The sequence below is a fragment of the Bactrocera latifrons genome, unplaced genomic scaffold, assembly GCF_001853355.1.
Source record: "Bactrocera latifrons isolate USDA-ARS-PBARC rearing strain unplaced genomic scaffold, ASM185335v1 scaffold_179, whole genome shotgun sequence".
Taxonomy (NCBI): Eukaryota; Metazoa; Arthropoda; class Insecta; order Diptera; family Tephritidae; genus Bactrocera; species Bactrocera latifrons.
In genome coordinates, this window is record NW_017535285.1 from 351,048 (window position 1) to 365,515 (window position 14,468).

Consider the following 14,468-nt stretch of genomic DNA (forward strand, 5'->3'; position numbering starts at 1 on the left):
TTTTTTTCAAATAATTTTAATCGGAAAAAAAATTCTTTAAGAATTGTATCTTAAAGACCTATTTAAAATTTCCTGAAGATCTGTTAAGTAGTTCTCGAGAAATCTTGYCAACCAACTTCAAAAACAGAGTTTCGAGAAGAACGCGTTTAAAGACGCCACATTTATCCCAGCTAGTCTCGAGGACACATGTTCTCAAGACTGTATCTCCATAAGTATTACCCCGATCAACATGAAAACATTAGGACAATATTCAAGGGGTGTTGTAGAATTTGATAAGTCAATAAAAAAGTTTAATTTTTGAAACCCGTTAACCCATGTAACCCCATAATAGGCGTTTTTTCGTGATTTTTTCTGGAGTGGCATTTTATTTAATTAATTGATAGGYGTTTCATACAAATAAGCTCATAACCGAAACTATTTGCCAGATCCACTTCAAATGTTCAGAGAATGTTTTAAAATATACATCCGATATACAAACATATSTATGTATATKAAAAAGATTGATTTTATGAAATTCACAATAGCATTTGTATAACGCCTTAAATATCAACGAAAGCTATGATTTTAATCATTTTATATATTGTCTTAGAATTATAACAGAAAAAAGCTATTTTGAGCCGTTATATTCACATATCCGTGAAGTCAGGCGCAGTAAACGAGCTTACCGCCATGGTCAAACTGCAATTCTTTACAAATAATTTAACGCTAAGTGGCCATTGACAATTCAGTTAGTCTATGGGATCCACAAAAACATGGGATCCACAAAAACAAAGAACACATTCATTATTAACGCTATAAAATTATAACATTCTTATCGCTTTTTATTCTTAATATTAATTATAATCACTAGTTATATGCTATCTGAAAACGTTGATGAAGTTAWTAAGATTATATTGAACTTTGACTTTAAAATCTGCAAAACACACATATCTGTGTAAACCTTTTAAAAAATTCGGATAAGATAAGATTTCTCAATTTTTGCTATTATTAATTCTACTTTGACGTGTTTGAAGCTCTTAAAAATACTTCAGCAATATATAAACTCATTAATGACTGCTTTAAAGAGTTATCAGCAAATCCCCTGCTGTCAAAAAACAGTTAGTGTACATGTGCTATATCTATGAAAATGTTTTTTATARTGCCAATTATAAATTTTCTCTCTTTAGCATTGTTTATTAGTAAATAAAACAATTTAGAAATGAAATTTATTTCATAACACCATACTTTATTGCCACTCTCAAACAATTTATTAGAGACCGCAGGGGACTTGATAAATTCTACCACTGTTATTGCCAATTCTCACAAAAAATATTTATTTTATTAAATGATTTATTAAATGATTTTTCAGACATCATTTCCTCTGACCATAAACTCTGTACTAGTTAACACATCTATCAAATCCATACGATTATCGATTTCATCGACTCAAAATAAAATCATTTCTGATAAAAAACATTCTAAATGCAAATTTCATTCAAACTTGTTGATGTAAGCACAACCGATGTGCATGCTAACCTGTTATTTAGTATCCCTTTCTCCGTGATTCCCTTAGTTTGATCTTCTTTTCTTGATTATTTACTTGAATTTCGAAGTTTCATATTGATATTTTTATTCTTTTCTTTGGCATACATTTTATTAATAATAAATGCACTCTCGTAACGGAAAATTATTAAATTGAATTTACTTACGCTCATACTTGCAATAACCTCGGTACACGTGTCAAACGAAAACGGACTAAATTTAGGCATGTACTCCGTAAGGCGTTCTGTAGAGAAACTGTGCTGACTTAGATAAAATATAAACAAAATGTTTGGCTGAAAAAAGCTTTCCTTACAAGGACGACATTTTTATCGGTCATGTAGCAGATCTATGCTGTAGAGACACTCACACTGCAATGAAATGCGATTTAACAGTCATAGTTAAAATCATGGTAAGCTGTTAGCTAGCTCTATAAAAGAAACACAGGCACCGTGCGTTACCAGTGCTTAGGTGACCATCGCGCCATGAATGGTGTGATTTAACAGTCATGAGGTGACCACATGGTAAACTGGCTGTTAGCTGGCCATAGCTTAGGTGACCGTCACGCCTTGAATGGTGTTATTTAACAGTCATGAGGTGACCTCACGGTAAGCTAGCTGTTAGCTGGCTCTATAAAAGAAACGCAGGCACCGCGCCTGGCCAGTGCTTAGGTGACTGCCGCGTCGAGATGTGGTGTGATTTAACAGCCATGACGTGACCTTACAATAAGCTGGCTGTTAGCTGGCTGCCAGCTGACTCTGTAAAAGGAATGAAGGTTCCGTGCCTGGCCAGTGCATATTGTGGCTGTCGCGCCGTGATGTGGTGTGATTTAACAGTCATAAGGTGACCTCACGGTAAGCTGGCTGGCGCTGACTCTATAAAAGCTCCGTGCCTGGCCAGTGCTTAGGTGCCTGCCGCGCTATGATGTTGTGTGATTTAATAGCCATGAGGTGACAGTAAGCTGACTTTTAGCTCTAGTTCATCGATGTAATGTGATTTAACAGGCATAATATTTTTTCAAGTTCAAGTCAAGGCGAGATTTGAATTTTTCTATCTGATAATAAGAAAAGTCGAAAACTGTAAGGCCGAGGACTTTCCCGTTACAATCAAAAGTTCGTACTTGTAGAGACTGTATTAGATGTGTCTACCAACGAATTTTTCAGAGTACCAAGTAAATAAAAACATTGGTTTTATTGAACTACCCTAATATATATACATGCATACATAGCTTGTACGATGAATTTGTCAACAAAAAAAGAAAAAGAAAGCAAATTTAATTAGATTAATTTATTTAATGCAATTATCTCAGTCAATGCATTCTCCAATGTACAAATATTTGCTTTTTACGTCGTTGAATTAGTTAAAAGTGCTTAAATATATACTGAGTCTGAAAGCTGCATATACCAGAGTCTGAGACGTGAAACGTGCCCAGATGTGCATACATATACATACATATAAATACATCCTAAGTATTCGTGTATGTGATATGGATAAAGACACGTCAACTTAAATGTTTATAWGTATGATTACTTCAACAATTTGCGGCCAAAAACTGCGTCTGATTTGTAAGAGTGATATTTTAAGATAGAATTAAAAATACATAGGTACATTTATACAAATATATATCGCACATGTGTACGATAACACGATTCCTCACTGTTCAATTATTAATCACTCAAGTTTTATTTTTAATTTATAATTTTTTTCTCTTTTTCCCTCTCCAAATTTGCATTTACAGCGCCACCGAAGATGCCCAATTGTAAGTACAAATATGAAATCAATCATTTTAGGTGTTTTCGCCTAGAAYCCGATTAGGTCAATAAATTTAACGAGGTCTGCAGCTAGGTTAAAAAAACCAAATTATATACTACAAGTAACAACAAAAGTTAAAAAGTAAATACAAAAAGTAAATAAAAAATTTTTAAAATATATATACATATATACAAATTTAAAAATTAAAAATAAAAAAAGTACAATAAAAAGAAATGAAAATAGAAAAAAATTGCCAATAATACTCAAAATGCAAATTCATGCGGAATATGCATTAGCACATACAGTTATTTCTAAAGCCTTCAAACAATAGTTACAACGGTGCATTAAATAACTACTTAGATAAATAGCTTTGACAATAATTGGAATTGTTAAGCAAAAATTACGACTTAATGGTGTCAAGTGCTTGAAATCACAGACAAAGAAATTTTCCCATATATTATATGTATGCACTCCAAGCATTGCTGTTATCAGCGCCTAACCGGCCTAGTTAAAGAACCACCCGCCTATTTGCACGGTCAGCCCAAACGCCACCCTACCAAAGTGCAGAAGATAACACAGTTACATATTATAAATAAATAAAACGCGCAAATTCATGCAAAAATTACAATTTTATACAAACACATTACATGTGATGAAATTACACTGCTGTACAAAAGTTTCGGTCCAACAACGAATATTCACCATAAAAAAGAAAAAATTAATATTGCACAARACAATACTGTACTTCTTACACTGAGACGATCCCTTAATCTAAATTTCGCTATACTTGTTATAAGCCTCGACTGCGGTCGCCTTCAGTGCCTAGTGCGGATTCTGATTTTCGGAGACGGATCATTTTTGGAACGGCTTTCGCTAAATGCATTTGATGGCTTAGGGTTCTAAGCTAAGTTGTCCAGCATCTCTTTTTCAACCTTCACTTGACATTTTTGCAAAAAATTCTATCTTTTTGTACGAGTCTTGCATTGACCCTTTTCATAACTGATACATTAACCAAAATGATTCATAAGTGATGTTGAGATCATCTGTTAGCTCTCTGTTGCAAGCATAACCATTTTTAAGCACTGTTTCTTTAACTTTATAGTCATTAATAGTGGTGGCTGGTGGCTTTCCGCATGAGGCAAGACCCTCACTGAATGCTTCGTGATAAATTAGACTACCCAAAACACTTCTGTAAACATTTTCAACGATTCYGTCGTAATTCCATACCAAACAGATAATTTCTCGAACTCGTGTTAAATTTTTACCCGTGATAAAAATCGCTTAGCAAACCTTCCGGTACCTATATGTGGCAGCTGTTGTCATACACAAACGGATGGACATATGAAGATCAAACTTCACACAAACACAAAAATAGGTTATCCGCGCAGTCTAGATGGTGTAGTCCAAGTCCAATTTGATCAGAGTTCAAAATCACATTTTTCCTTTAATCATTTTATTTATTTGTTTTAAATAAAAGTACTTTTTGGGCGTCGCAATGAGGGTATATGCTATTTCTTACTTGCATACATACTTTTTCTAAGGAGCGTATTAACAATTAATTGCATAAAAATTACCCAGAAGTTGTGTCATGTTCCCGACAAATTGCATAACCACTCGCAATCTAATTATAAAAAAACAAGAATCGGACACCTACGTAAGCTTTTTGCATATATGCAGTTATCATAATTTTTCACATATGTAAGTGTCAATAAAAATTGTTGAATATTTCATAGTTTTCGTTTAACGAAAATAGTCGCCACAATAACTTCCTGAGGCGAACTCAAATTAAACGTAACGCCACTAGTCACAACAGAAATAAGTTCATACATACACCCATGCATACATACATATAAACGTATAAAAATCCAAATTTATGCGCGTACTCATGTGACGAATAACGGTACTTTCACAATTACCGATTAAATTCACTAGTGATCAGTTTAAAAATAGAAAAGTACGCTGAGCCCGCCATACAGCTTGACGAAACATTAATAAACCCATAAACGCTCACATACACACATATGCTATTTATATGTGTGTGACTAATTCTTGTTGAACATGGACTTACATATGATTTTAGACGAGAATGAAAGTACTCTGCAGGAAATTCAACGTCTTAAGTGTAGCTTAAATATGTTGTAAACTGAAAAATGTCGACTATTTTTTTGCGTTTCTTGATAAAAAAAAAAGCTCGTAAGCAAGGGTAAGCATTTAGTAAAGCAGCAGGCAAAAGGACGAGTATCAAGGGTCCCAAAAATTATTATTTTTTACTTTTCACTAAAGCTTTTTCCAAAAATAAAATTGTTACAGAGAGGGTTCTGAGCATTCCAGAAATATCGAAAACTTTTTCTTATGTTTATTTTATTTTTTTCGAAACCGAAAGAAAGTTTCTTTTACAACATATTTGAAAATTAGTCCTAAAAATATTTCCAGTTTTTTTAACAAAATATCTATGATATTTAAAATATGTATCTAAAATATTTATTGTTTGGTATTTAAAAATTAACAAATTTTTTAAAATTACTTTAAAAAATATTTAAAAGTTATTTCTAAAAAATAAAAAACTATTTCTAACAAAATATTCAAAAATCACTTCTAACAAATTTTCAACAATTACTTTTAACAAAAGGTTTAAAACTCACTTCTAAAAAGTTTTCGAAAATTTCTTTTAAAAAAATATTTTCAAATTATTCCAACAAAATATTTATGAATAACTTTAATAAAACATTTAAAAAACTCTTTAACGAAATATTATATTTCTTTTAACAAAATATTTATTGTTATTAAAAATCACTTCTAGCAAATTTTTTTAAATGATTTAAAAACAAAAATATCGAAAATTATTTCTCACAAAATATTTGAATATTAATTTAAATAATGCATTTAAAAATTACTTATAACAAAATACCAAAAAAAATTCTCTTACACATGTATTTAAAATATACTTTTAACAAAATATTTGAATAATTAGAAAAAAAAATCCTTTTTTGTGTTCCTTTTTATTTAAACTTTTTATTTATAATAACGAGTTTTATTATTTTTTTTCGCTTGAGACTATTTCGAATTTGTAATATTTTTTTTAAAGAACAGCAACATTCTTTAAAAATTTTGTTAGAAAAAATTTTTGTTACAAAAAATTTTACAGATTATTGCTCTCCTTTAAAAAAAAAGTATTACAAATTCGAAATAGTCTCAAGCGAAAAAAATAATAAAACTCGTTATTATAAATAAAAATTTAAAATAAAAAGGAACACCAAAAAGGCTAAGAAAAATAAAATTAAAATATAATTTAAAAGGCGTTGGGATACCAAAATCAAACCCGCTAATCTGCTTTCATATCATGCCGTGCCCTATAGGGTAGCGATAACCTTAACTTTCATTCACACTAAAATGTGGTCTTCAATTTTCGCAAACCAATACCAATACACGTTACATTTCGTATATCTATGTATCTCCGTGTATGCTACGCCACAAGTACTTTAGTTATACCGATTATATATAGTATTCGCGAGTACACTTGCTGCCTTGATCCACAAATAAATAGTTCAGAAACGCTTTAGAATGGATCATTCACAAGTTAGCCCTCACTTCCGTCATTTGCGGCGTTGCTAGCGGAAGTCTCCAACTTGTTGTAGAAACTGTATGGTTACACACACGAGTACGAGTAACGAGTATAAACGWGCATAATATCCGCGTCCGCCAGCTGGCATACTAAATATTAATTTATCTTTACATCAATAAGACGTGCGAAAATATTTAATAAATACATACATATGTGTGTGTGTGGCGAGGAAAGAAATATTTACGCGTAATTGAAATAAAATATAAAAAATAAAAATTGTGTTCAAAATTATAAAATCTGTGCATGGAAAAGGAAATTGCATAAACAGTGGTTTAAGGAAGCGTTTGTGCATTCCCTTTCATACAAAAAAAAATTTAAAAAATAGTAATCAAACTAAAAGTATTATTTTCGTAAATCTACTCTTAAATGAACCGCGTTCCACTAACAACGAGCTAAACGTTACTTACATAATTAAGCATATTTATTAAAAGTATTATTAAATTAAACTGAAAAAGGCAAAATGTTTGCGTGGAAGAGCGTGGYAAGCACGCGTTTTATGCCCATTGGCGCGCTTGTTATTCTAAATCTATGCGTGCGCGCGTGCTTTGGGCATACGATCCCAAGCAATGCGATGCAGAAACGACTCTATGATACCGTTGGGCCGGAAACTTGGTAAGTGATTAAAGGGAATTCAAGAAATAAAAAAGCTGAACGTTTATGGATAGAATCTAAAACAGTTAACTTGCCAACGGAATAGCAATAAACAGTTTCTGAATACCAGAAAACATTAAGCACTATTTTAAATTGTAATAAACATCAACTGCATTGCAATGCGGTTTTGAAAATTCAGATTTCAGATTTTTATTACCTACAACTTAGACATATAACTTTTTTTTGCATAGCATTTTTAGTTTTGCGGAAATCGTGTCTCTACCCTTAAAACCCTTAAAACTCAGTCGTTCTCACAATAACTTCCACCTTCCAAACGCAGATCGCTCGTAAATTAAGTTTTCTGCTATTTTTGTTAATTGTCTTTCCCTAGTCTTTAATAAATACTCGAATCATTATTAGAAAAGCTTCGTAACTTTTGTACACGTGAGTCTTCTTCAAAATTTCAAGTGAACTCTTCAAGTGAAAGTAGTATATTTAGTAAAAAAAACAGTCTTTTTCACTAATAACAAGGTAATTCCGATTTTTTTGGAAAAAAAAATATTACGACGACATTTCCGGTGATCCCTCGGAAAAAATATGAGCTCGCGTTGGCAGGTTAACTCCTTACAGGATCATCCAAAGTGAAAAAGTACGTGTTTCAGTTAAAACCTTAACTTAGAACTTGGACAAAGGAAAAAATCTGAATATTGCATTTTTGRCAGACATTTTTACATCAAAAATTWAAATTTCAGTGAAAATTTCGCGACATTTTTTTTTAACTAGTTKTAATCGAAAAAAAAATCCGTTCATCCAATTCTTTAAAGATTGTATCTCAAAGACCTGTGTAAAATTTCATTAAGATCGATTGAGTAGTTCTCGAGAAATCTTGCCAACCGACTTCAAAAACACGGTTTCGAGAAAAACGTGSTTAAAGACAAAACAAGCTCTCAAGGCTGTATCTCCGAAATCCCAACTATTACTCGGATCAACTTCTAAATTTAGGACAATATTTAGAGGTGTTATAGAAATTAATAAAATAATAAAAAATGATTTTTTTTTACCCCTAAACCCATGTAACACCTTTGAAGGAGTAGGCATCGAACCCATTAGAATTTAATTTTTAATTTTGTGATCCAACTCATTGTTTTACAAGTATATACTAATACTACCTAAACAGGTATCTTTTTCTGTCAAACACATGATATGTAATATTAGCGCATGCGGTTACCGTTCCAATATCCAAAAAAAAAAAAAGGAAATGAGCTGTTTATTATAAAGTGTAAATTATATTTATGTAAGATTCTGTTCTTAAATTTCATACACATTTCGTAATAACATCGTGTCCACTCGTGTTCTCGTCGCCAAGATTTCTACCCTTGTGGTCATCTGAAAGCATGCTTGRTTAGTACGAACGTCGCCATCTCAAGAAGCTACAAGACTGAAAAAAAAATTGCATAAAATGTCGGCTGCTCAAAAATACAGTTAAATTTTTCAATAATATTTAACTTTGTTGAATTTTTTTTTTAATATTGGTTAGTCGAAAAAGACTTATGGTATTTTGTTAATAGATGTCGTTGCAGTCGACTATCGAATCACTTTGTGTCATATCACATAATGTTGTTTTGAAATTTTTGTACAAAAAGGGAGAATGCCACCAATGAAATTTGTGAAGTTTCCGTAGACGTGTAGCACAGCAGTGGTTCGCTCGCTTCCGTTCTGGAAATATCGAAATTTCATTTTACACTGATGGAATAATATCTCTAGCGGAAAAATGGCAAAAAGTGGTCGACCAAAATGATTCATATTTGTTTATTTATTTACTAGTATACTATAAATATAAAAAGTTGAAGTTTGATTAGAAATACGAAAAAACTTTTTTCGACTACCCAATATTTCCGGATATCTAAACTAACGATTATGAAAATAAAATTTTTAGTTTTTTCAAATTTCTAGAGTTCTCCTTTAAAAAAATGCTTGAAATAGGTGCATAATAAGTGAGCGCTTCGTATGGAATTTCATAAGGCAACCTCAGATGAGTATTTTGCGCAATTCCTGCCTTAAATTCAAAACTGTACGTGCCTTTTTGTGTTAGTTAATTTATGAATTTGTTTCAGAAARCTGCTTCTTGCTGCACATGAAAGCATCAAAAAATGCATTTGACACTAGCGCAATATTTCAAGGTGAAATTTCAAAGTTGAAAACTCGCCATAATTTGCAATGAAATTATCGCTGACTGCTCTAAAGCAAGCATTAAATTGAATGAAAGCGCAATTTAAATGTTTGACATATGTGTCTACCGACATAGCTATATATATAGTATATATATAATATATGTACTATCTAAAATGTGTGTGGGCGCACTTGTGAAAAACATCATAAAAATAGATTTTTAGTTGACGTTAGTTACAAAGTGTAATTAAATAAGTTTTACACTTAAAAACACAAACAAGTTATTTATCAGCAATTTAAAGCGCTTTTCTTTCTGGGTAATAAAATAATAATTTTTAACGCAAAGTTATATCGTAAAAATTTATTAAAATGTAAATAAATTAAAAATTTTAACTCAAATTATATCGTAACAATTTATTAAAGTGAATATTTAATGGTCATTTGCTTGTTATTTTCAACAATAAAAATATCGAAGTTTATTGCCATAGATTTTAAATTCGTTGAAGACTCCTCTAACTTAGGGGAGAAGCAGAGTTGTACAAATAGAATCTCGAAAAGTCGTTGTATAACGCGCTCAAAGTAAAACTTAATTCTTGCCAAAACAGATATCGACGTGCATCAGTAGCGCTATAATACATGAAATACTTGTGTTATCCACAGAACTATTAAAATGCATTGGTATTACTCGGATTTCAATGGTACTTWGATGGAATTTCGAATTTACAAATTTCAAAAAAATATTTTTTGGTCCCTCTTACAACCCTAACGCTGACTTCGTACACAAGGTTTTTCCGGAAAGTAATAGAATTGAGTCGATTTAAAAAAAATTTATTGAACCAATCGTTACAATTTTTTCAAAATAGGCTCCTTCTGCATGCATGTAGCGCTGCCAGCGTGAACTTTCAAGCCTTGAAGGCGTCAMGGAATAGCCTTGAAAGCCGACGTGCTTACTGCTTGGATCCCTTTCATCAGCCTTTTCAGGCAAGGAAACAAAAACAGTCCGTGACCGAATCTTTCAATATAGGGCGACTGCGGAAGCGTTGGAATACCTGCCTTGGTAAGAGGTAGCTGTTCACAAGAAAGGCGGTGTGAGCCGGAGCCTTGTCGTAGTGCAACTTCCAATCGGCTGCGATGTCTTGTCGAATCCGATTGATGCTTCGTTTGAGTCCTTTGAGGACTTGCACGTAAAACTTGGCGTTGACGATTTGTTCATGAGAAACAAATTCATGTTGGATGACGATGCCTTTGATGTCAAAAAAGACAAAGACCATCGTTTTCATTTTGGATTTGCTCATTCTTCCGGTCTTCATCAGCGACCTCTTCCCGGCCCTCCAAAAAGGCCTGGTGCCTACGAAACACACCTGTAGACAGAAAAAATCTCTGACGAATAGTAATTAAACAGTAAGGTACAAACTTAGAACCTTGTGCCTACTACCCTTCGTCGTGTATCCCGCACTGATGAACCAATAAATCTCTGAAGTACAATAATTTGACCGTCTGTCGTATGAACGGTAAGGTACTAACATGGAACCTTTTGTTTACTACCTTTCGTTGCATATCTCCGGTTTCTTTTCTTAAGRTGCCTTTAATATTGGAACATATTTCTGCTTCCGTTTATCCAACTTCTGGTGTCTCTGAAAGGTCTTTAAATACTTTTCGGCTTCACACACTTTGAATTCAATGAAATCCTTTACGGAACTATAAAGTTTTAGTCATAAATTGAAAGTATCACTCAGACGTAAGAAAAATTAAAACTTTTACTATATATTTTTATACGAGTAAAACCGAAGATTTGAAGATATTTATACAAACGACGTTGGTGCAGAGCTTAGTTGCATGATGCTTTCTTTTTGCCGGGTCTATACACACATTTGCTTGAAAATTTGTTTTTGGTTAAAATGGTTAATGTATCCGTTTTTATTTCTCGCTAGCCAAATCTATTGTCATGGACCGCTGCTGCACACCGTACAAATGGCACATCTTTACCAGGACTCTAAAACGTTTGTGGACATGAAGCTGAAAAATCTACCGGAAAAAACTATGGAGGAGTTCAACGCGTTCATGCTTAAGTACAACAACACACCAACCGAGGCGGAGATACGGGATTTCGTTGATGTAAGTGGGGATATATATACGTACATACCTATGTAGATTTGAAGCCTCTTCAACAATATTATTTAGTTACTCTRCAATTTAACCCACTTTACTTTGCTTGCTCTTTTAGACACATTTCGAGGAGCGGGGTAAAGAATTTGAATCTTGGATACCGAATGACTGGAAGGAAAATCCTGAATTCTTGAACGCCATCAACGATCCAGATCTCAAACAATGGGGCTCCGATTTGAATGGTATTTGGAAGGAGTTGGGCCGCAAAATGATCGAAGATGTGCACAAGAATCCAGAATACTATTCGATAATACCTGTTGATAATCCAGTTATAGTACCAGGTGGTCGTTTCATTGAATTTTACTATTGGGATTCTTTTTGGATTATACGCGGCCTATTGTATTCGGAGATGTACGAAACCGCACGTGGCATGATCGAAAACTTGTTATCCATTGTACAGCGATTCGGCTACATACCGAACGGTGGTCGTGTTTACTACTCGGGACGTTCACAGCCACCATTCCTAACAGCTATGGTTAAGGCTTATGTTGACTTCAAAAAAGATTACAGTTTTGCTTTGGAAACTTTGGATACTTTGGAACATGAATTTGAATATTGGATGAATAATCACACCGTGCAGGCGAAGGGTTACGATGTTGCTATCTATACAGATGCCTCCACTGGTCCACGACCGGAGTCCTACCGTGAAGATATTCTATCAGCGGAAACTTTCCGCACCGACGAGGATAAGGAACAACACTATACCGAATTGAAAGCCGGCGCTGAGTCCGGTATGGACTTCAGTTCACGTTGGTTCGTCAATGAGAATGGCACAAATGATGGTGATCTGACTAATTTAAAGACACGCTCAATTGTGCCCGTCGATCTTAATGCGTTACTCTATATGAATGCGAAAATAATTGCGGAGTTTCATGACAAAGCAGGAAACAAAGCCAAATCCGCAGAATATGAAACGAAGGCTGCAAGAATATTAGAGGTTAGTATATTGAAGTATTATATAACGTTGGTGAGACCACTGTCCTTCTGTACATGCAAGAATAATGGCCAGAACGCTATATTATAAGGAAGAGCTCGATTTCCCGAGACAATTTGGGGTGGGTTTACGACTCTCCCAATATCATCTGCTGAAATGAAATAGATTAAAGATCAAATATCTTTTGTGGGTTGTTGTTGTTGTAGCGACAGAAAGTGCGATCCTGATCCTGAAGTATTGTCAAGGAATGGTACAAAGTTGACAGTCCTTGACTGGGTAAAAATACGGATCCTTTCCGGTTACTTAGGACCAATTGGACCGTTATATATACTAAATATAATTAGTTGCCTACCCGAAAATCGCAACTAGTCGTACAAAAAACCAACTGGGAACAAAAATAATACATTTATATCTTTTTAAATTTACTCTTTCAAGGCTATCCAAGCTGTACACTGGAATGAAGAAGCTGGTATTTGGCTGGACTACGATATGATAAATCAGAAACCACGTAACTACTTTGTATCCACCAATTTGACACCACTCTATGCGGGCGCATTTAATAAATCCGACTCAGAGAGAATCTCGGCATCTGTGCTAAAATATATTGACGATTTAAAATTGGACAGCTACCCTGGTGGCGTGCCGAATACGCTCGTGCATACCGGTGAACAATGGGACTTCCCTAATGTTTGGCCACCAATGCAATATATACTCGTTAGAGGTTTGGAGAACTTGGGCACGCCTGAGGCAAAGAAATTGTCAGAGCGATGGGGACATCGTTGGGTGAAATCGAATTTCGAGGCATACAAACAGACGCAGACGATGTTTGAAAAGGTTTGCAGCAATTGAAAAGTCTTTAAAAAATTATTTTTATTTTATTTTTCTAACTTTTGTCTTAACAGTACGATGCGTTACACTTTGGTGGCCATGGCGGCGGCGGAGAGTACGAGGTTCAGAAAGGTTTTGGCTGGAGCAATGGCGTAATTATTGAGTTCCTCACAAAATATGGTGGCGACTTGTCCCTATCGAATAGTGCGGCATCAACAGGTGACGATGCGTTTAAAAAATAGAGAAACTAAATTCACTTAAAAAATAGCAGAATATATAAAAAATATTCGCGACTCATTACAGTTCATTTGTCTTTGTTGTTGTTATTGTCTCACAGCATATTGCTAAATTATATAAATATATACATATATATGTATATTATATAATAGAGAATATTCATCTAAGATTGCATTGTAATTGTACAATAAATAAAATAGATAAACAAATTATTATAAATAAAATTGAAAATTTGTTTCATTAAGCGTTAGGACATACACAAATACATGTATATACAATGTAAACACACATAATAAATATTAAATATGCATTTATTCATACCACAAATGTTCTCACACAAAACTCTATTTCACCGTTCACTCCACGAAACCTGTAAAAATCGGTCATACATACATATGTGTATATGTGAAATAAATGTACATAAAATAAATGTTATATTTTCATTAAAAGTCTTCTTACTCATTGTTCACCAACACACATAACCAAATTTTTATTTCCAAGTTAGCAGAAAAAAATGTTGTTGTATAAATACATGAGCCAAACAATAAAACAGTTCCTAAGGAAGTAAAATCATTTAATTACTTTTAATTTTTTATAAAAATTAATTATACAAATTTAACATATATAATATTTGAACTTTTTGGTCCTTTT

At 33.3% G+C, this 14,468-nt stretch overlaps 1 protein-coding gene across 6 annotated transcripts in view; it reads left to right on the plus strand.

Moving 5' to 3' along the window:
* LOC108967150 (trehalase) overlaps nucleotides 1–14,468 on the plus strand; it is a 41,912-nt gene that overhangs the window by 24,448 nt on the left and 2,996 nt on the right. For 3 of the 6 annotated variants that reach the window (XM_018930408.1, XM_018930407.1, XM_018930409.1), the window contains exons 3-7: nucleotides 3,257–3,277; nucleotides 11,584–11,767; nucleotides 11,877–12,755; nucleotides 13,188–13,586; nucleotides 13,655–13,799. In XM_018930408.1, the coding sequence (XP_018785953.1) occupies nucleotides 3,257–3,277; nucleotides 11,584–11,767; nucleotides 11,877–12,755; nucleotides 13,188–13,586; nucleotides 13,655–13,799 (1,628 nt within the window). Of the gene's footprint in view, nucleotides 1–3,256; nucleotides 3,278–7,180; nucleotides 7,505–11,583; nucleotides 11,768–11,876; nucleotides 12,756–13,187; nucleotides 13,587–13,654; nucleotides 13,800–14,468 lie in introns of those variants that run through there. The other 3 variants (XM_018930406.1, XM_018930405.1, XM_018930410.1) reach the window with 2 other exon arrangements.